Source organism: Thermobia domestica, chromosome 1 (genome assembly GCF_964235325.1).
Source record: "Thermobia domestica chromosome 1, izTheDome1.hap1.1, whole genome shotgun sequence".
Lineage (NCBI taxonomy): Eukaryota > Metazoa > Arthropoda > Insecta > Zygentoma > Lepismatidae > Thermobia > Thermobia domestica.
In genome coordinates this window covers 28,971,374-28,994,700 of record NC_137454.1, presented here as the reverse complement: position 1 = coordinate 28,994,700, position 23,327 = coordinate 28,971,374, and the positions used below count along the sequence as shown (strand labels likewise).

Here is a 23,327-nt window from a genome sequence, read left to right as displayed (position 1 = left end):
TATTTCCTAGCAATACACTTGGAAGGCTTTAGCGTTCATTCCAGATAAGCTGATAAGAAATCAGAACAAGTCCCCTCAACCCAACTTGCTCACGTGCGTGGTCTGATAAACGTGAATTTTTATGTTTCATTTTCCATCATCAATCCCTGCACTCAGAGGTATAGAATGTACGTATGTAAAGAATTAGTTATAATTTTCATTATAGGTCTACATATTTTAAAACACTTCATTACATATTTCTGTATCAGTGAGATAAGAAACACGTCTTTTAGTATAATAGTAAATTGATTTGAACAACTGTAGAATTTTATTTTTTTGAAGTCGGGGTTGAAAATGAAATTGCAAGCAATGACAGGGTTGGGAATTGAGTAGGAACTCACTGAACTCACACAATAATATAATACCATATTAATATGCAATCAAAGGGTAAATAAAATTTGTATGGGAAAATATCAGAGCGGCAGAGGAACTTGAAATGATAGGAAGAAACAGCTGTGTCTTGTCCGGCGCTTATATAAACAAATGTTCCTACATTAAAATCATCATCATCATCATAGGTATTTTGCCATTATTGGCAGGTCACTTGCCGCAACTGAGAAGCTTCTGTGCTCCACGGTCTTCCACTAACCTCTCCGTCTTCACGTACGATTTTTCCGTTTCGATATCGTCCATCAATTGTAGTCGTCTTCGCCCTCTCCCTCCCTTCCTTGCCACCATACCATCCAGCACGTCCCTCATGATACTATTCCTTCTGAGCCAATGTCTACTTCTTGCTCTTCTTCATAATATCTAAAATTGTTCTTTTCTCCCCACCATTTCTAACACCCTCTCATTCGTTTTCCGCTCGACCCAGCTAATTCTCTCCATTCTTCTCCATACCCACATTTCAAAAGCTTCCAATCCTTTTCCGTCACTTTCGTGTAATGTTCATGTTTCTGCCCCATACAGTACAATACTCCACACAAACCATTTTATGTGTCTTTTTCTTAACTCTTTATTCAAAGTCCCACAAAACACACTTTCCTTCCTCCCAAAGGCTCCTTTTGCCATTCCTATTCTTGCTTTTATTTCACGTTCACACTTTATATCATAATTAATGAGATGAACAGTAGGCCTGTATTAAAAATAAAAGAAAAAAGCTATAAATTAACTTTATAACGAATGAGTTCTTATTTCTAGACATTCAATTAAAAAAAAAAAAAAACTAAATGCAAACCTTTAGTACATAAGTAATAATCAATACTTCTTTTAAAGACAAAAATTTAAAAAAAATTAGTAATGGTTGATACTGGGGTATAAAATTGGGTAGAAGTAACAGCAATGCCTTTCCAGCATCAGGTGCAGACGAATGGGAGTAAAATTTTAATTTCACACGATATTGTATCTTAAAAAAGGTTATCCTTTCTATCAAGATCATCAACTTGTTTTCTCTTTGTGTAGTGGTAGTGAGGTTGGGAGAAGAGGAATTTGTTTTCTTTCCCTATCAGCCTATCTGGAATGAATAGTAGGCTAATGTTCGACATGGTCGTAGATTGATAATGATTGCAAAGCTAAAGTTGAAAACAGTACGTTGGTTCAACGTAGTTTGCAGTGTATGTTGGGCAATCAACAATTTGCCGTCATTTAACCAATAGTTTATGATGCTCAACCAACAATTTCTTGTCATTTATCCTACAGTTTATGTTGGCCAACAAACAATTTACCATCATTTATCCAACAATTTGTGTTGGCCAATGAACAATTTACTGTCATTTATCTAAGAGTTTATGTTGGCCAGCCAACAACATTACCATCATTTATCCAACAGTTTATATTGACCAGCCAACAACTTGCCACAATTTATCCAGTAATTTTACTTCTTTCAGTGGCAATTTCACTTCTTTTGTAGTGATACGTTGGCAGTTGAATTGGGTGGCAAACGCTCGGCAAAACTGCCAACTGCAATAAAAGGTCAACTTTGCCAATTAGCTAACCTACTGTTTCTCACTGTTGGGCCAACTGTTCTGTTCTCAAAACTTAATGGATTAATACTAAATGGTCACCGCGCTTTGGCATTATCGACCACATTGTTTTCATATATTCATTGTATACACAAGTTATAGTTTGACTGCATCACACAATGACGCAGCCGAAGCTGAAATCGCCTGTTTCTGTATTAAATTTTCCATTAGTAAATGATTGTTAGTACACCAATATTCTGGCGTTGAATATCATGGTATAAAAGCATATCTGAAATAAAATCACTTCAAAAATCAATGATTCAAAATATAAAATGTTTCCAAGTAAAAATTTATTTTAAAAATGGAGTTGTTTCGATATGTGTTGACCCAGCGCAACGTTGTTTATCTATTATTCTGAGGCCAATATCTGCGCTGCTAGATATGCATACGTTTAAACATTTGCAATATTTGCCTTATGGTTTAGATAAGGCAAATATTGAGAGAAAAACTAATGTGGACAGATATTTTGTGGGAAACACGGGATCATATCATTATTAATAATACGCGGCTAAAGATCATTGTAATGTCACTTACAGCAATTGCATAAATCTAATGATAAATATACCTGGTGAAACAAACTTGTACAGTTTAGTAATTTCTGTAACAAAATTTATTGGTTTGTTCTAAATTAAATAACATTTGTATTATTGATCAATTTTGTTTCCATTAGGCCTACCGAGGAAGTGTTAAAACAACAGTTGTGAATCCTAATTCCCAAGTTCGTGCCTTAGACGCATCTCGACGTCGTTACCAACTTCACACGGTGCTTTTGGATGGGAGGAACAGTCGATCAGATTCTGGTGAGTGTTTTTTGTCTTTTCTTGTTTTATTTTTTTAAAAAATTACTTCTATGTAATGATCAATTTCAAGTTATTCGTCATGCAGCCACAAAGCAGCAAGTATGATGAAGAATAATGTCAGTTGTATTGCTGTTCAGTTGAACACTCTAAGTTGTCTAGTGAACTTGTGAAGGTGAACTCATGGCATTACATTCACCATTATCATAGGTATTCTGTAATTATTGGCAGGTTACTTGCCACAACTCAGAACCTTCCATGCTCCAAGGTCTTCCTCTAATCTCTTCGTCTTCACGTGTGACTTTTCTATATTGATATCGTCCATTAATTTAGTCTCCTTCGTCCTCTCCCTTTCTTTCCTGCCACCATACCCTCTGACACGTCACATAAATTTCCTTCTTATCCAATGTCCCAACCAGTTTCTCCTCCTCTTTTTAATAGTATTTTCTCCTTCACCATTTGTAACACCCTCTTATTCGTTTACCGCTCGACCCAGCTAGTTTTCTTCATTCTTCTCCCCATCCACATTTAGAAAGCTTTCAGTTGTTTTCCATTATTTTTGGGTAATGTTCATGTTTCTGCGCCATACGAAACATAGCAGTGGGAAATTCATTTGATCCTGGTCGTGCTCCACAGTTCGTTGCAATACGGTTTCTTCGCACGAAAGGTGGGGCCGCAGTGGCTCAGTGGTAGAGCGTTCACCTCTGGTGCATGGGATTCCGGATTCGATCCCGACTCCCGCCAAGTGAGCTTTGTGTCTCCCGTTTCCTCCCACTTTCTTCATTCCACAATTTCATTCATTTCTCATGATCACCGTCTCCTTTAGACTGGCCGGCATAATCGTGGGACGTAAAACTTGGGTCATTTCTTAGCGCGAAAGGCACTATGACAATCAATATTTCATCGGGGAATGGTACCATTCTCGGCCTGACTTGTCTCAATAACCTCCTGCTCTTCTATACCCATTTTCCTAGTAGGCGCTGGAATACTCAAACATGTAATTCGGGATTCCATTTGTTCTCCTCTTCAAGATATGCCTCAAGGACAGATTTACACCCTGAAATGTTTGCTGGAAAGGGTCCTAAGTATTTCTTTTAGGCGAGGTTGAATACGTCTATGTAATATTGAACCTGTCTTATTCTGCACCCGAAAAGACGATAAGCAATTGTTAATTGCTGTCAGTTATATTTAAAAAGAAAGTTAGACCTAGATTATTTGTATAAGAAAAAAATAGTACAAATGAGGCGCAGGGGCGTATCCAGGGGTGGGGGAGATTGGGGTCATCGCCCCCCCGCAAGAAGAGGAAACTTTCTTATTTTATATATAAATAAAACCCATCCCAGAGTTTGGAGCTCTTTAAAGTAGCTCTAAGTAGCAGTATTACAACCCACCTCCCCCCAGAAGTCCGTTCTGGATCCGCCCCTGATGAGGCGTAAAATCAAATCTCTAGCCTATAACAATCATTTCTGTGTTAAACAAGTATAATTACGTTAAGAAAGTCTACAAATGTTCGTCGAGTTATGAAATTGGTTGGGGGGGGGTCCGGACCCAGTGCACACCACCGTGAGTGAGCCCCTGTTCAAGGGTGAACGTTTTGGATGCCCAGCTATGGAACTGTGGATAGATTAGTGTCTTTCACAGTCCAAGGTCTTCTTCAAGCAGAATTTACCGGCTTCAATAATATTTGGGGGAAGTATTTTTCACATATAAATGTACGAGATCATTAGGAGCTCTCGTCACCTTTACATTTGAATTAACCGTGTATTATAATATGCCAACTGTGATGCTAGACCACAGATTGTTGTAAACATCAACATATTTTTTTTCTTACTATACAGTTTTCCAAATGTTTGAATCTCTTTCTTATCCAGATATTTAAAAAAAAAAGTGCCTAACAAGCTGAATTAATTGCGACGTCTCTTTAATCAGATTTACTGTTCGATCTATTCACGAACTGCTACTATTGTTTAGCAACGCAACTTCTCCCAGAGTGACCAACTTGTCTTCTACGAAGTTATCAAAGCTTGTGAAGCAAATCATTTTTTCGTGATTTAGGTATGTTATAATCATTCCGATCAACACAATGTTAGATTTCTGGTAGTAATTTTTCATTGGGATTTTATCGATACATCACTCCTCACTGCTCTTTAGCAACTATGATCATGTCGTTCCTTAATCTGGAAAGAAAGAAGATAAAAAGTTGTTTCACATTTTATTTCGTGGAGCTATGATGCAATCTCTCTAACATGCGTTTGTAGATTCGCAACACTTGCCTTGGAGATCTTGCAATACATATTTGTGTCACACACATCAAAAGAATAGATGGAGCTAGGGACCTGTTGTGTGTTTCATGTAAAGAAGTATTTTGTCTTTGTGCTGGGTCCTTTTATCTTTTGATGATGAAAGCTTTGTTAACGAGGGAAAGCGACGTGGAACAAATTTCAATGGTAAGATGGCTGTCAGATAAAGCTTATTGAATAAGCAAGAGTTTCGATGTGGCGACGGCGACTTCGGAGTAACAAATGATGTTTTACACGATGATTCGTTGTGTCAAGATTATGTCACGGCTTAATTGACCAATCTCTAAATGTCATTCGTCGCATCCGGAAAGAAGAGGGAAAGTCCGTTTAAAGGTTTTAACTTAAAGAAGCGTCTTCAAACATAAGACTTAAGTGTATTTACATATTGTTTGTCTTCCCCCTTTAGATACGTCAATCCTGCTGCTCATTTTATGGATGTCAGCTTTGGAAAGAAAGGTCGTTTAAAGACCTTTTCTTGTACAGTATCTTAAAATCCAACTTATGTTTGATCGCAGAACAATTCATAATTAGTAGGAAGTTACCTGAAAATTGTTGTCCCAGAAAACAATGTTCAGAGACAAAGAACTTTGGATTTACTTCACAACTAATTTTTCTTTATATTTTTTTTTCACAATCTTCACTAAAATATTTACGTAGGCTCTATCAGTATTAATTGAACTAATCAGAATACATTATTGAAAGTTGTAAGGGAAATAAATCTTCAATTTAACGTCCAGAAATTGTGTCCTGTATCCAATGTTGAATTCAGACATTTTCACCCGGGGAGGGAAATGTGAACTCCTCGGGGGGAGGGGAGTTTGAGTGAAGTAATTTCTACATTTTGTGATTGAAATTTTGAGTTTCTCCGGGTGGAATGAATTTTCTTCGGGGGGAAATTCCCCCGGGCTACCCCCTGAATTCATCCCTGCCTATATCTGTAAGGGAAGGGATGATAAATGACAAAGAATTGATGAAATGAAATTCTGATTTCTCAGTAACTTCTCACCGATGCCTCGCGAGTTAACCTTAAAACCAAATATTAAAATTCAGAAGTTTTGGAAACAAAAGTTAGGCTGACTTGGCTATTGTCTATGTAACTAATAGTACCAAAAATATATTTCTAACTACAATATCTAACTACAATACTACAATAGCATTCTACAAAGTTTTATATATATATATATATACATTGACCAAAGGGAGGTTCTAGCCCGCTTACCCTAACGTAGCTGGACGGGGACCACTAAGCCAATAATTCAGGGATAAGTTATTCGGTTTCTTTCGGTTAAGACAAACTAGAAATTAGGAGCTAGAATTGACAAGTAGTTTAGATTAGATTAGAGGTCACATGTATACAAGAATTGTGTAAATATAGCATCTCTACATAGCTAGTCAGTTGTGTATGTTAATTAATATTTATTTAAGTATCTAATTCCATCAGGGATGATATCCCTAATTATAAGAGTTTTTACAATTAATTTAGTCTTAATTTACAATAATAACACAATACAAAGAATATTACAAATAATACAAGAGATAAAAGGATAAATTACATCTTATATATTATTCTCTATTTATATTATATATTGTATGAATTATACATTATTCTAATATAAAACACACTTTGACTCTCTACAGAATCAAATTATCAAGAAGCCCGAGCTTTCATAGACAGTTCTGTAAAAGTCTGTAGCCTATACGAATGTTGCAACAACAACAACAAAATATTTATTGTTCCGCTTACAGCCAAAATGTAATTTTACATACTAATTCTTGAAAACAACCAAGAATTAGAATGGCCGACTATGAGATTCGAATCAAGAACTTCACGATTGAGAAGCAAGCATAGACTAGACCGTAAGCACCAAATCGAGCAACCAGTCATTCTAACGGTGACACACACACATATTCCTAACAGTGACTCATATGCTCCTACCAGTGACACGCATAGCCTAATAGTGACGGGTACACTCGTAACAGTGACACACATACTCCCAATAGTGACTAACTGTGATATAGTCTTAACATTGACATATTTACTCCTAACACTGACACGTATACTCCTAACAGTGACACACATACTCTTAACTGTGACACATTTACTCCTAACAGTGATATATACACTCTTAACAGTGACATATATACTCATAATAGTGACTAACTGTGATACACAGTCTTAACAGTGACATATTACTCCAAACACTGACAAATGTACTCCTAACAGTGACACATTTAGTCCTAACAGTGACTCATGTCCTCCTAACAGTGACGCATATCCTCCTAACAGTAACTCATATCCTCCTAACAGTGACACGCATAGCCTAACAGTGACACACATACTCCTAATAGTAACTAACTGTGATACACAGTCTTAACAGTGACACATTTACTCCTAACAGTGACACATACACCCCTAACAGTGACACATGCTCCTAACAGTGACTAACTGTGACATATACATTCTTAACAGTGACACATTTACTCACAACAGTGGCACAAAAGCTGTTAACAGCGAAGGATTGGATACAATTTGTAAATAAATGCACTTTAATGCACTTTAATAAATGATTCACTGTGGTACATAATATTATTTTTCTTACAGGCTATGTGTATATACCATCTACAGTAGATGGGAATAACAATGTAGTTCAGGACATGCCGACAACTCTTTCTCGAGATAATTTAGGGTGCATTCGATGTCCCAAGGACAGGACGGTGGTCGCAAGCAAAGGAACCAACTGCGCCGTTGTCTCGCTACCAGAAATCAAAATATGTGACAGGTAAATACATTTTTAAAAAATGTTGACAAGTACTAAATTTGAGTCAAAAACTGGTTAAATGTAGTGGTTAAACGCATAAATAAATATGAACAAAATAAACGTTTGTTTGGTCATACATTCTTCAGAGTCATAATTGTTACAATATTATTAGGGATGTTCATGAGACGAGACAGAGCTTTTCCATTAGATACAGATATATTTTCTGAGACTAGACAACCTTAACTCTTGTTTTTATTTATTTATTTAAGAACACAGCAGATAGTTCTACCCAATTACATTGTTCATTTCAGAGCTACATAGAATAGCTGTAATATATTTGCGAAATCTACCCTGACTCATACCGTGTACATCCAGAACATTTTCACATTTACGCAGTTTGTTTTACACTGCACCCATCCTCCACGTTGGTGACTGTTTTGTTGCATTTGTTCCAGATTTCTTACAATGAAAGAAATTTCTATTGCCCACGCGTATGTATCCATTGGATACTCTGAGATGAAAGACAGAGACAAAATCCTTACTATTTAATTGGTTATTTACTATTTTGTACAAAGATATCATGTCATTTAACACTCTTCTGTGATTGATAGACACTGTGTTATAATTTTCATTAAGATAAGTACTATTTTCGTATCGGGGAAGATGCCTGTTCTCTTATCTGGGGAAGATGCCTGTTCTCTTGTATACCATTTCAGTGAATTATACGAGATATTGTCAGAAAATAATTATCCGTTAGTCCATCATTTGCAGAGAATCTTATTCAAGACAAAAGTTATCTGCACTTACCGCACTGCACCGCTTTAGGCAACCCCTTCCCGCAGAACTAAATGTGTATAGAAGCTTCCACGTCTTCAATGGTGGTGAGACGCTACCTTCTTCAAAACAAAAAGAGATCGCAAACCTGACCTTCTTCAAAGTTTCCACATACCGATTCGCAACGAGCAAACAGCCCGTAATTCCTCCGTAGTTCATGTTTACAAAGCATCTCTTCTTTTCATGTCAGGCACAAAGTCGCTGCTCTGCTTTTTCTTCAATCCACACATTACTACATTGGCGCCACCTACACGCTACAAAACGGTTTATACACTGCAAAATAAAAAAGATATATATCTGCATTATTACAGGATACTGGTAACATATATTTGGATTCTTGAGGAAATATGGGAAATTTATGCCTCGACTAACCCTCGTATGAAGGTTATGCTTTCTTGAGGTAAATAGCTTCGCCTTTTTAAAAAATAGGGGGAACTCAGTGGTAGAGTGCTTACCTCTGGTGCATGGGTTCCCTGGTTGGATCCCCGGCCAAGTAAGTTTGTGGTGGACAACATAGCGTCCGTGGGTTTTCTCGGGTACTCCCCCTTTTTTTCAATTTTTCATTCCACCAATTCTTTCTCATCATTCATTTGTCTTAATCATGTCGGTCCCGGCGTCCCCCACAAGTAGGGTGACCAAATCGTCAACTAGAAAAAACGGGACGCATTTTATTTTTGGATAGGTTGCTCCCCTAAATGTATTTTTTAGCCTCTCCCTTCTCTTTCTTTTTGCATCTCTGATAAAAAAAAAGGACAAATTTACAATTTTTCGTTTTCAAACCTATTGAAAAGGTTGTGGAATTAATTAAATAACAAGTAACTATCAGCAGCTAACAAAAAATGAAAATATAAAATAATGAAATATTTGAAAACATTACTAAAATATATGAAACATTTATCTATTATTAACATGAGAACATGAGGTACATTCATGAGAATACTTAGCTATTGTCCTAGCCATCTTTAAAACTTCTTTTCTAATACAAAGTAATAAAAGATAAAACAGTCCATTTTGAAATTGTATAATACTTGAAGAATTGCAGAAAGGGTCTTCACTCTCATCCTGTTTCGTCTGTCCATTGAATGTTCATGAGCGAAAATATTCTTTCAGTATTGCCATTACGGGCAAGGATCGCAAACACATATTGGCGTATCTTTAAAACTTCAGAATGCTGTTCAGACCTAGTATGGGTTTGAAAAAACAAACCCACTTCTCATGTTAGTGAAGTGTTTTTTTCTTCCTTTTTTTTTTCTTTTTAAAAATCTTCCTCGCTCCACTCATTTATATTATTACTAACAAAATCCTTCAGCGAAGCCATTTGATCGGAAAGTAAAGAATCATTTATTTCAATACTTTTCTCCTTGAAGTAAGCAACACTATATTTTACCTGTTTTTAGACAGCTTTAAGCATGCCTTCCAATGCATAATTGACCTTCATAATACTTCTTGCACTTCCTCTCTGTTCATACCGTGTATATAGAGAAATAAGGGAAGAGCAGTTGACAAATTACTTTCTATGTCACAACTTAGTCTATCAGCAGCTGTATCTGAGCAGTTCTGTAAGACTTTGTAAGACATGTCCTGGACAACCCACACCTTCAATATTTGCATGTAAATTAGCCTTTAATTTTGTAAACACATTACATTTTCCCTGTCTATTCAAACCACCATAATTTTTGTTTGTATTTTCACCACAAAACACAATGTCACTGTTTTTTATTTAATTTAAACTCGTCAGTACAGTTCAAGCAGAAACTAGATATTTCGTCTGACGTTTCACAGAGCAAGGAAGCAACTTTGGCTTTACCCCTTCGTTTATGTCAAAAAAAAAAAAAAAAAAAAAAAAACTGAATTACAAGAGGAAAGATTTTGATAGCTTTATGATTTCTCGCATCTGTTGAAATGTCATAAAAGGGGCATTTATTTTTCTCGTCAATGCTAGTTTTCAAACTAAATGGAGCTAAACACCAATTATCAGGGCCGATTGCTTTGTTCTGGCAGAGCTGAACTTCGATGCGATTGACGAGTCACTAGACATAGGACTGTTGAATTTATTATTACAATCTTCTGACCGAAAATTGTGATGGTGTTTTAATTGTATGGTAGCTGAGTTAGTTGAGCAGCTCTCACTTTTCTTTCTTCATTTGATTCTTGATTTACAAAATAATTGTTAAGAGACTTACTGCAACTTGGCGCACTCAGTCCGTTCATGTATGTTTCACTGATTTGATGTGTTGTATGTCTGAAGGACCACCGTGTCCAATACTAAAAACACTGCTGCAAACTGTGCACTTGGCTTCATTGTCTTAGCATCCTTTTATAATATAGTTCCACTCTTTAGAATACTCCCCCTTAAACTTGCATACACGCTTAGGCATTGTTAAGCAGATAGCTCGGAACGTAACAGAATAAACAATTCGTTTTCACAATAAAAACAACGCAACACGTCCTATTTGATTTGAAGTTTGACTCTCTCTGATCGAAGATAATATTACTCGACGTATCGAGTTTGCGGCTGGAGTGATCAAATCTGTCACCGGCAGAATTTATAACAAACTCTCAACATTGGATTCCAACTTCCATTATTTGCTTTTTCTTACTTTTAAACATTATTTCACTTACAACTACGATACATCATAGTCAAATCACGGAAACACTGTACTGTACTGATGGTAGCACCTCAATCATCTAAGCACAAAACAGGTAACTAGGTTTTTTTTTCTTTTTTTTTTCTATAAGGCTTTCAGTCCCTTGCACTGTCGTTTGCGGAATAGGAATCTTGCAGTGTGGAGGCCTGGGAGGAGAAACAGTGCAGCCATCACATCCACCATCGCAAATGTCGTAATGACGTTGTTCAGTAATGTGATATATTCCAATATAATAACATAGCTTATAAAATAATAAAATAAATTAGAAAATTTTAGCAATTGGAAAGTTTTTTGTGTACCCAATGTAAATACGGGACATTTTGGCATCCCGGTAGATTTTTTCGGGACACCGGGAATGATAGTGAAAAAACGGGACAATCCCGTTTTTACGGGACGGTTGGTCACCCTACTCACAGGGGACATAATATATGACGGTATTAATCTTTCTTTACAACTTTAAAATCAGACTGGCAACATTGAAAACTTTTTACAGGGCATGATCATAAATGGATCATGCCCTGTAAACAGCTTTCAATGTTGCCAGTCTGATTTTAAAGTTGTAAAGAAAGAATAATACCGTCATATATTATGTCCCCTGTGGGGGACGCCGGGACCGACATGGTCAATCATCGTCTCCTTTAACATAGAAAGGTTGTGATCGTGGGACACTAAACTGAAATATTTCATTTTATTTACTTTTTAAAAATACAGAAAAAATGAAACTTTTTGAAGACCATAGTACCAAAACGAAGGTCCTAGCACGTATGCCAATTTGAATCCAGCCGTTGTACATGTATAAGATTAAATTTTAATTTCAGTGAATAAACTCTAATTTTGAATTCCCCCCCCCCCCAAAGAAAGACATTTATAGCTCAGACTTCATAATAGCTGAGGCTTCATAAATTATTAAGGAGATAAACTCACTTTAATTTTAATTGTAGTTTAGCTACATAAGTGGCATCCTGGCACCAATCTTTATTTATTTATTTATTTATTTACTTATTTATTTACAGATCTCTTACTCCTTCCATCATCAATTTCGACATAATCTACGGCCCTCAGCCTGGATCTTTGGCAGGTGAAGGAACTCACGTGATGGTAGTTCGTATTTCACATCGAGGTCACCCACTGAGGACGTGCCAATTTAGGTACAACGTTGAGGGTAAGAGTTCATAGGGAATTTCTTAGTGTTACAGTACTTAACATAGTGAATAATTTCATATATTACATTATATTCCGTGTCCGTGAGCAACCATGCTATCATTGAACCCAATGCCTAATTTAAGCTTTCCATAGATCATGCAATTGCATTCGATCTACCTATTGTCAACGCCTATTTCGAGAAGCGAACCAACCGGCTCTCGACTATATTAAAATATGTGCCGCAAAGCACACTTTAAGGAAGTGAAACATAAATTGTTGATTGCAAATTGTGAGATAATAGTGTACAAATATGTAAAACACATAAGACAGTGTGAACAGAGGATAAAATGGCAGAGACTAAATGAAGAAAGTCCAAAGAAGAAAAGGTTCTACAACAAATAAAATCGGTAGAAGACATGCAACCATACTGGAAGTTGAATAGCCATGCCATGAGCAAAGTAGGAGAAGTGTTGGAGAAAACATCAGGAAAGGGACCACAACACAGAGGAAAGAGATTTGGTGGTGGAACGAGGGAGTACAAGTGGCAATAAAGTATAAGAGAGAGATGAAGAAAAGATAAAATGAAACAAACAACATGGAAGACATACAAGCTTGCAAATTAGAAGGCCATAAACAGCCGTGTCAATACCAAAAGCAAAGTCCATGGACGAGGCGTATAGAACAGAAAGATGGATACAGACGAATAATCCAAGCACACCACGTTAGTTAAGAGCCTGTCTTACTAAAAATAATACAAAATTTACCATTTTTCTTTTGCTTGTTTATTTATCAATGAAAGGAGATAATGAACTGCAAGTCACCACAATCATAGATAATGCTATTCTACAACAGAAAATATGAACCTGAAGAATGTTCAGTGTTCCCATCCATAGAAATCACAGTGTTGCCAGAAAAACAATTTCCCTAAAATCTAAGTTAAGGCAGCGAGTAGAGGAACAAACTCAACTGCATTTGGTTATGTATCATATTGTTTTGGTTTCCTGTGAACTACTTTTTAAATAAAAGTTGTATTTATTTTGTAATAAACAAAATAGATTTAACATACAGTTATTAAAACTAAATAATAGTGTTAATTAAAAAGTAGTTCACAAGAAACCAAAACAACATGATACGTAATCAAATGCAGTTGAATTCACTCCTCTACTCGCTTTCTTAACTTAGATTTTAGGGAAAATGTTTTTCTGGCAACACTGTCATTTCTATGGATTGCAACACTCAACATTCTTCAGGTTCATATTTTCTGTTGTAGAATAGCATTATCTATGATTGTGGTGACTTGCATTTCATTATCTCCTTTCACTGATGAATAATCAAGCAAAAGAAAAATGGTAAATTTCGTATTATTTTTAGTAAAGCAGGCTCTTAAGCAGGTAAATACAAATAGGGATGCGCACGAGTCGAGATTCGAATCGAGACACTTTGTGAAATTCGAGACGAGTCGAGACAAGCGTATTCCGACACGAGTAGATCGAAACTGCTGGTAAAAATTTCGAGTCGACTCGAATATCTCGAGAATCTCTCTATAATTTTTAATATTACTTTGAAGAAAGTGTTCACTCACAAACACTCGGTACAAGAATTTCGGAAACCGCAGGACTTGTCGGGTGTTCGAGGAGTGTTCTGGTAAGTGTCTTCAACAAGTGGCGAAACCAAGGGAAAACGAGGTCCAAGCGTCGAGGGGTTGGGCGTCCCGCACCTCATTACAGATGTCGGACGTCGTAGGCTGGGCAGACTGATAAAACAGGGCTGGCAGCGAACTGTGGCTGATATAAGATCAAACTTTGATGCTGGGCAAAGTATAAGTGTGTCTGAAAACACAGTGCACCGAACACTCCTAACGATGGGCCTCCGGAGACGAAGACCCATCCATGTGCGAATGTTAATACAACGACATCGGCAACGACAATTGAAATGAACACGTGACCATCGCCACTGGACCTTGGCGCAGTGACAGAGCATTGCATTGTCTGATGAATACCGATACCTTCTTCATCATGGCGATGAAAGGGTTCGAAATCCGTCGTGTTCCGACGGAACAGCTCCTTGACACCTGTATTGCGGGACGGAGGCTAGCTGACGGCGGCTTAATTTTGCTCTGGGGAACATTCTCGTGAGCATCCATGTATCTAGTGGAGCTCAAGCAAGGCACCACGACGGCCGAAGCGTATCGCACACTGCTTGCAGACTACGTACATCCCTTCATGACGACCATGTTTCCCAACGGTAGTGGCAAGATAATGCACCATGTCACAAGGTCAGGAGTGTGATAGAGTTGTTCGAGAAACACAGGGGCGAGTTCCAAGTGATGTGCTGACCCCCCAACTCGCCCGATCTGAACCCAATTGAACACATCTGGGATGTGATTGAACGAGACGTCAGAGCGCATCGTCCCCCTCCCCGGAATTAGGTGACCTGTGTGTGCACATGTAGTGCCAACTCTCTCCAGCGACCTACCAAGGATCATTGCATCCATGCCAAGACGCGTCGCCTTTGTTATCTGTGCCAACGATGGACATACTGACAATTAGGTAGGTAGTCATAATATTCTGGCCAATGTACGTATATTTTAACTCGTATATTTTGTCTCAACTTGAATTTCGTGACGTCTCGTATCGTATCGAATTCGAGTCGAGTCGAGACAAAAACTGTCGAGTCGAGACAGAAAGATATTTTCGAGTCGAGACAACATTTTCTCGAGACGAGTCGAGACAGGCTTAAATCTCGACTCGACTCGACTCGTGCGCATCCCTAAATACAAAACAAAGGAGATGTGCTACAGGACCAAAAGTTGATCCAGGACCTATGGAGAGGTTACTTTAAGAAACTACTATAAGGAGAACCAAAGGAAAATATATGAGGATGGAATGGCAACAAAAAGAGAGGTAGATGTGTTAAGCAGAATAAAGGTGGAAAACGCAATTAGGAAATTGAAAAGCGGAAAAGCAGTGGGTGCTGATCGAATCTTAGTAGACGTTTGTAAAAGCCTGGGCAAAGAAGGGATAAATATATTATATAATGAAAAAGTTGTGGAAGCAGGAGAAGATCCCAGATGAATGGAAGAAAGGTCAGAAAGGTAAAGGTAATGTCTTACTTATTGCAATGGAATTAACTGAATGTCTTAAAGTATGAATATCTGGAAAATAATTGTTGAAGGAAGGATACGACAAGAAACGAGTGTTGTAGAGAATCAGTTTAGTTTCATTCCAGAAAGAGGGACAATTGACGAGATCTTTGCGCTTGGGCATTTCACGGAACGATTTAGGGAAATGCAAGACGAGTTGCACCTCTTTTCCATAGAGTGCTTAGACATAAACAAGGATGAAGTGTGAGAGAGAAAGAGGTTTCTGAAAAACATAGAACATATACGAGGGAGCAAAGATCCAAGTTAAGTGTAATATGGGTATGAGAGAAGGTTTCCCTGTGGAAGTTGACATGTGTTAGGAATCAACTCTCAGATCGTATTTATTCAATTTAGCAATGAATGTGTTGGCGTAGGAAGTAAAAAGGATGCTGTTCGCGCGTATAAAATTAGGAAGTTATATGTGAAACATCCAAAGATAAGCTAAAGAAGAATGGAGAAGGGTGTTGGAAGAGAGGAACATGATTGTAAATAGAACAAAGACAAGGTATGACACTCAACAAAGAAGACGAGAGCTTCGTACAACTACTACCTACCTCGAAATTTAATTATCTTGTATCGTACCTCGGCCAGGGTGGTGGATTACATACAGAAAGCCAACACAGAATACAATCAGCTAAACTGAAAAAGGATGAGCGGATGCTGTCTCACAATGAAGTAAATTGCATTTTGCAAGGCCGTAACATAAAACAGTAATAAGATTGTCAATAATGTACAGTTGTGAAACCTGAACAATCACAAGACCCAGAGAAAGATGATGTAAGGAGTGATGAGAATATTAAGATGGATGTGTGGTGTGACGAGGAAGGATTGAATAAGGAACGATTGTGTAAGAGGTGTTGTTAAGATGGGACCTTTGAGTAAAATGTTTCAAGAATGGAAGCTGAGATGGCTGGGACATGTAGAACGAAGAAACGGTGACTATATAAGAGAAAATTGGAGATGGAAGTAACAGGTAAAAGGAAAAAGGGGAAGCTCAAGGTGTGATGAAAGGAAAAGGAGAATGGAGAATAGAGGACGATCAAGATAGAGAAAACTGGAGGAAAATAATTAAAAACGCGAAAGTATTTAAGTGATTAAAAAGACAAAATGTTGATGATAGTTTGTAGGAGGACTTACCTGTCGAAATTTTCAATATTTAGTCATATTTTAGAATTTCGAAAAAAAAATAGTATCATTTTAAAAAGCACTCTCTCCTGAGTCAAAAAATATAACTTACAGTTCAGTCTGCTAATATTTGGTGACTTTAGGTCTGATAAATGCGTGGGGATGTTGAACAATTGTATTACTTTTATTTTTCTGCAATAAGTTTTATTTTTGGCTCATACTTGCCGATTTCAATGTTCAGGGTTGTCAATATTTATTTATTTGTATATTTCAGTATTACTCCCAAAGCAAGCCAAGAAATATTGAGTTATGGCAATTAAATTTATGTAATAGATGGCGCAAAGTCCAAAGTTTCGAATGAGCAAATATAGTTCCAATTTTCGCCGCTAGGATGATATATGGTGCTACTAGTCCCATTTTAGGCCTATAATACCCCTTATTTTATTTGTCAATATCTCAGCCAATTATTAACTTAGGCGAATAGAAGTTACATCACTAGAAAAGTGAAAGTCTGGAGTTTCGAATGGGTGACATCCAGAAGTCCTAAAGTGCAGAAGTCCTAAAAATATGGGCACTAGACCTAAATTTTAGGACTTCTGCACTTTAGGACTTCTGCATTTTAGGACTTCTGCCATTTAGGACTTGTGCCGCGAAATAATTTTTAGGACTTGTGCATTTTAGGTCTAATGCCGTTTAGGACTTCTGCATTTTAGGACTTCTGCCGCGTCCCCGTTTCGAATGGCACTCTTGATGGGATATTACGTGCCCCACTGGATTTTGGGATATGCCTATACCGCACTATAGTTTTGCTCCCACCATGTGATATCGTTTGAAACGTTTGACTTTTTATTATCCAATGGTGTATGTTTCATTCGTTTAGCCGAGATATATCACATCTTCAGCACATCCAATACATGATACACACATTAACATCCCTTCGCTTCACCAGACCTGAAGCCATTAAATATTAATGGTAATGTCGACAGAAATACAAAATGCTTACCAGTGCTCATATATAGTATTCACGGCAAATACGTAACATGTATTTTACTAGTGATATTGATTTACATGTAACGTATTTGGGGGTGAATACAATACATAAGCATGCATAGGCACATAATATGGGAGGGAGGGGTGATAGTAGTGCTGCGGAAATACTGATAATCCACGTTAAACACAATCGGAGATGTGCTTCAAGGAAATTGCATAGCTTCAAAGTGATATATTTTAGTTTGTACATGCTCGGCCGTTTTTAAAAATATGACCTATACATCCCCCCTGATAATGCTGTAGTATAAAAATATTACGTAGCTGGGTATACGCTGTATTGGGTGGGTGTACCGTCATATTACTTCTTTGCTTCTGGGAGAAATTGACCCCCCAGGCCACTCCCGAGAAATCATCGGTCTGCACCCATATTTTACAATCATATCACTATTGCTACAGTTTACCGAAAATCTTCGGCTTTCTATCTTATAGTACGATGTTACGTTTTAATCTTCGTTATTGTAATTAAACTATGATTTAGCAACTCTGTGTAATATTTGATCATCTTCCATTCTCGGTAAGTGTGTGTGCATTCAAGTACTTAGGCCTACGTACGGTGGAATGCGTAAAACAAGGTCGCATTGGACACGCGAATGCTACGCATATTTTCTTTGAGCATGTCGCCTGTGCACTTTTTCTTTTTCTTTTCTTTTTTTTTTTTTTTTCGCAATGAAAAATACTCTGTGGAGGAATTGCTTTGAATCAAAAAGAAGTTATAAAAGCCCAGTTGCACCTGTCTCAGTGTTAAAGACTCAACCCCTTAGTGGCCAGATGTGCAAATAAAAATAACAGCTGGTTAAAAGGAGTACTGAGCGTGTCTGCATGCTTAGTTGACACTGATTTGCGCAGTATTTTTTTTGATTTGACTTCGTACATAGTTTTGTTGAGCAACAAAACTATATATAAAATGCAAATGTTGGAGATAATATCAAGTCTTAAAAAATGTTTGGCCACTTGAGGTGAACATTAATTAAGGATATTAATTTTAATAATTTATACTGTATTTGCTAAGGTTTGTTAGTTTGTATGATTTATATGCGCTGGTAAAATTTATAGACTTGCATTATCGCATAGTTTGTGCTTCCTCTGAACCTAACAATGACTAATATTCTTTATATAATATAGAACCCTTCCTCCCCTACGATATATACTTGAGGCAAGATGAAATAAAAGAGCTCAGCATAAAAGGGCCCAAGTGCTATGTTAAAAAAATGAATTTTAGACTATAAATCCCTATGGTGCAGACCGGGAACCATAGGGACCGGGAACCATCTTTGAGAAAAATTTAAACTCCCTTCCGTCCTTACAGGCGCGCACCCAGAATTTTTGTTGGGAGGGGTCCAATGCTACATGCCACTACGTCTATGTAATATTAAAACGTACCGAGAAGACGATAGGTAATTGTGAAATACTTCCACCTGTAGCTATTTTCAGAAAAAATGACTGAACTAGGCTAGATTGTTTTTAAAAGACAAAGACTACAGATGAAGTGTAAGATAAAATGTTCATGCTACATCAATCATTTCCCTGTTAAACATACATAGTTTTATTGAGAAAGTGCACAAATGTATGTTAGGAAATTTGGGAGGTTCGAACCCGGTGGACCCCGGTGAGTTCGCCTCTGCTGCTAATTACGTTCATTGGGCCGCGGTGGCTCAGTGGTAGAGCGTTCACCTCTGATGCATGGGGTCCCGGGTTCAAACCCTGCTCCCGCCAAGTGAACTTTGTGGTGGACAAACACCGTGTGCGTGGGTTTTCTCGGGGTTCTCCCGTTTCCTCCCACTTTCTTCATTCCACCATTTCATTCATTTCTCATAATCACCGTCTCCTCTAGCCTAACCGGCATAACCGTGGGACGTAAAACTCAAAGATTTCATTTTTTTTAAAAAAATTACGTTCATTTATAAGTTAGAAACTAAAGTTTTGATTTCAGTACAAAGCAGGGTGGAAAAAAATCATGATTTTTTTAAAAAAAATCATTTTTGTTGATTTTTTTGATTTAAATCGATTTTTTTGATTTAAATCAAATCTTTTTTCTCGTATAATACAAGTCGCGAACTGAAGAAAAAGCATTAGGAATTAGTATTAAATGCTAATTATGCCATTTAAGTGAAAGTATTGGGGTTGAATTTTGAATTATCCCCAATCGTTAATCTATATCAATCCCAAACAATGTTTTTTAACCTTTTAAATTATGACTCTTTTTAAAGGTAAATTATAGACTTCCAGTCAAGCAGCTACAGCATCATCCCTATTTATCCTAGGATCATGGTACATTCATCACTCTCTTTAGAATAGAACAGCTTTTGAAACGGTAACATTCACATTTTCCTATCATGTCCCTGAAGCGGGGAATTTTGAGAATAATCGGCATTAAAAAAAAAAAAAAAAAAAAAAGATCCCCTCTGGATTCCCCTGTGTTAACGCACAGATCTCAAAATCAACTAGGAAATACTAAGAGCTGTACTAAATGTGTATACAAAATTTCAAGATTCTATCTTGAGTAGTAAGGGTGAGGAAGCTTTTTAACAATGAGCTAAGAACATTCCCACAATGCCCCAGATGACCCGGATGTAATATAAAGATTTCCTCAGACATCCCTATTTATCCTAGGATCATGATTTGTACATTATTCTCTTCAGAATAAAACAAATTTTCAAACGGTACCCTTCAAATGTCTCCATCATGTATCTGGGGCGGGTAAATCACGAAAAAAGGAATTTTCTGTTAAAAATATTTTTTTCTTAAATTTTTACCTCTGTGGACCCCTCCCCCTGTTTTAAGGCAGAGATCTGAAACAAATCTGAAAAATACTGAGGGGTACACTGAGTAAATGTGCAAAATTTCAGTCTTGTAGGTGCAAAAGTAAGCCCGCGAAAAATAATATTCCCCAAATACCCTAGATTCCCGTATAAAACAGGATCTCAGGTAACAGTTTCCTGAGACATCCCTATTTATCCTAGGAGCATAGTACGTACATCATTTTCTTCAGAATAGAACATCCTTTCAAACGGTACCATTCATATGTCTCCATCTGAGGCGGGAAAATCACGAAAAAAGCTATTTTTGTTAAAAATATCCTTTTTGAAACATTTTTGCCTCTCTGGACCCCGCTGTTTCCACGCAGAGATCTGAAAACATCTGAAAATTATAAAGGGGTGCACTGAACGAGTGTGTAAAATTTCAGTCTTCTGAATGCAAAATGTAACCCGCCAATAATAATAATAATACGCATAACAAAAAATATATTTTTAAATTTATGACGTCATCACACTATGCCTCAACGCAGAAAGGCATGGAAGCATATGTAACGTGTTCTAAAATGCCTCCAGTCTTGAAGAAAACTAAGTAAAAAGCCTTATTGGTACTTTTTAATCGAATAATGAAGATTCTACCCTATCACCTAAAAATAGGTTATAAAGATTAAGCATTAAGGAAAAAGTACAGCAACGTTTATCAAAATGACACTTTTTTTCACAAAAGTTACTGATATTTGGCAAGGGGCCATTTTTTAAAACTCAGAACTAGCTTGCGACATGAAATACATAAATTTCGCCTAAAGTTATAAAATTAACAAAAAAAAAAAAAAAAGAGAGAGAGAGAGAGAGGTGATAGGATCCCTCTAAATACGCCCAATTGTCTGGGAACAAACAAACAGACACGTTCAAAAAAGAATTTTCGTCCTAAATGTCGATGGTAATTTCTTCGTTGGAATAGTTAACGATTTTAAAACCCAAACCCAATGTTACGAAAAGAAGAAAGCAGGATTGCTCCGTTACCTGTTGAAAACGGGATTTTCCCTAATCATCCTCTGCATTACACTTGTTTTCATACTATACTGTACATTTGAATCTTATTGTATTATGATTATTAACTTCCATAATCGAAATAACAGAACAGAAACGGGATTTTACTTATTTTCACTTTAAATTAATTTATTTCGGAATTCGATTTAAATAAACGATTTTTATTTAAAAAATCAAGTGATTTAAATCTTGATTTAAATCGTGATTTAAATCAGTCTGATTTAAATCAATCCACCCTGGTACAAAGCATAGATGGTCATTTTCCACTGGGCTCACTCGGGATAGCGCTCATTCGCACTCGCGATCACTTTTCTCAACTGGGCTTGCATTCACTTGAGCTCATGATCACTTCCTTCAACTGGGCTCGCGATCACTCGGACTCTCGATCACTTCTCTCAACTGGGCTCGTGATCATCTCTCTTAACTGGGCTCGCGCTCACTCAGGCTCATAATCACTTCTCTCGATTGGGTTCGCGCTCACATCTCAAGTGGGCTCGCGCTCACTCGGACTCGCGCTCACGTCTCTCAACTGGGCTCGCGCTTACTTATTTCATTGGGGCTCGAGTTCACTCGGGCTCGCGCTCAATTATTGAGCCCGAGCCTGGTTGAGCGCAAGTGCCAAGCTCACGAGAGTCGGGCTTGCGAGTTTGGACACCTATGGTACAAATTTCTTTTCTGCAACGAGGCTACGTGAGATGTAGAACTCACCGGGGCTCGAAGCAGGGTCTTCCGCGTACGCGAACCATATAGCCTCGAAGGAGTTCCCGTTCCGTAAGGCAAAACTATTGATACTGAGCCTGATTTTAGATATTGAAAAAAAATCAGTTTAACGTCCCACGATTATGTCCTTTAGGCCAAGATAGACGGATGATTAAGACAAGTGAATGATGGAATAATTGGCGGAATGAGAATGTGGGAGAAAACAAGGAAAACCCACGACACGGTGCTGTGCACCACAAACTAACTTGGTCGAGGATGGAACCCGGGACCCCACGCACCAGAGGCAAGCGCATTGCCAGTGAGCTACAGTGCTACGCGCTACATGAAACTGGTATAAGACGTAGATTAGAATAGCAATTCAGACTTATGAATATTCACTGAACGATTGGCTCGGAGAGGCAACGAAAACGTCCCCCACATATGATTCTTAACTGGTTCTGGCGCGCGGTGTATTATTAATTGGCTATCATTTAACATACACTGTATCGTTTAATGTGAGATTCCAGCCACATTTCCTATTACTAAAAATCGAAGAAGCAGTTATGCTGACAAAAAAATTTACATGTGTCAAATAGCCCATGAAACAAGACAATAAATATAGTTTAATTTCGTCTCGTAAAATTTTGCCGAACTCTCGTCTCGTCTCAAAGAATTCATTCTCGTCTAGTTTCGAATTTTTTCGTTTCACTTTCTAAATTTATGTAACAAAATTATGCCCTCATTTTCTTGTTAATTCCATCTACAATTATCAGAATTCTTCTCTGTTACAAGAAATCCACGATGAGTGTGATATAACATTTGAACCACGTTTATTATTGGAGTATATTATATAATGACTTATGTATTTATATAATTATTTATGACAATGTGCCTTATAACTAAAAGATGTAAATATTGCTTTGCTGTAATAAATAAAGCCCCGTTATGTTGATATCCTGACAAGTTGGTGTGGAACATCTGTTTCGCTTATCAGTTCCTAGTTTTGGTATTACTAACGACGGCCGAC

The 23,327-nt window shown here is 37.4% G+C and overlaps 1 protein-coding gene across 3 annotated transcripts in view; it reads left to right on the top strand.

Moving 5' to 3' along the window:
- LOC145684067 (uncharacterized) overlaps positions 1 to 23,327 on the top strand; it is a 457,866-nt gene that overhangs the window by 342,726 nt on the left and 91,813 nt on the right. For all 3 annotated transcript variants that reach the window (XM_081755919.1, XM_081755926.1, XM_081755936.1), the window contains 3 exons: positions 2,671 to 2,800; positions 7,700 to 7,877; positions 12,352 to 12,500. In XM_081755919.1, coding sequence (XP_081612045.1) covers positions 2,671 to 2,800; positions 7,700 to 7,877; positions 12,352 to 12,500 — 457 coding nt within the window. The remainder of the gene's footprint in view (positions 1 to 2,670; positions 2,801 to 7,699; positions 7,878 to 12,351; positions 12,501 to 23,327) is intronic.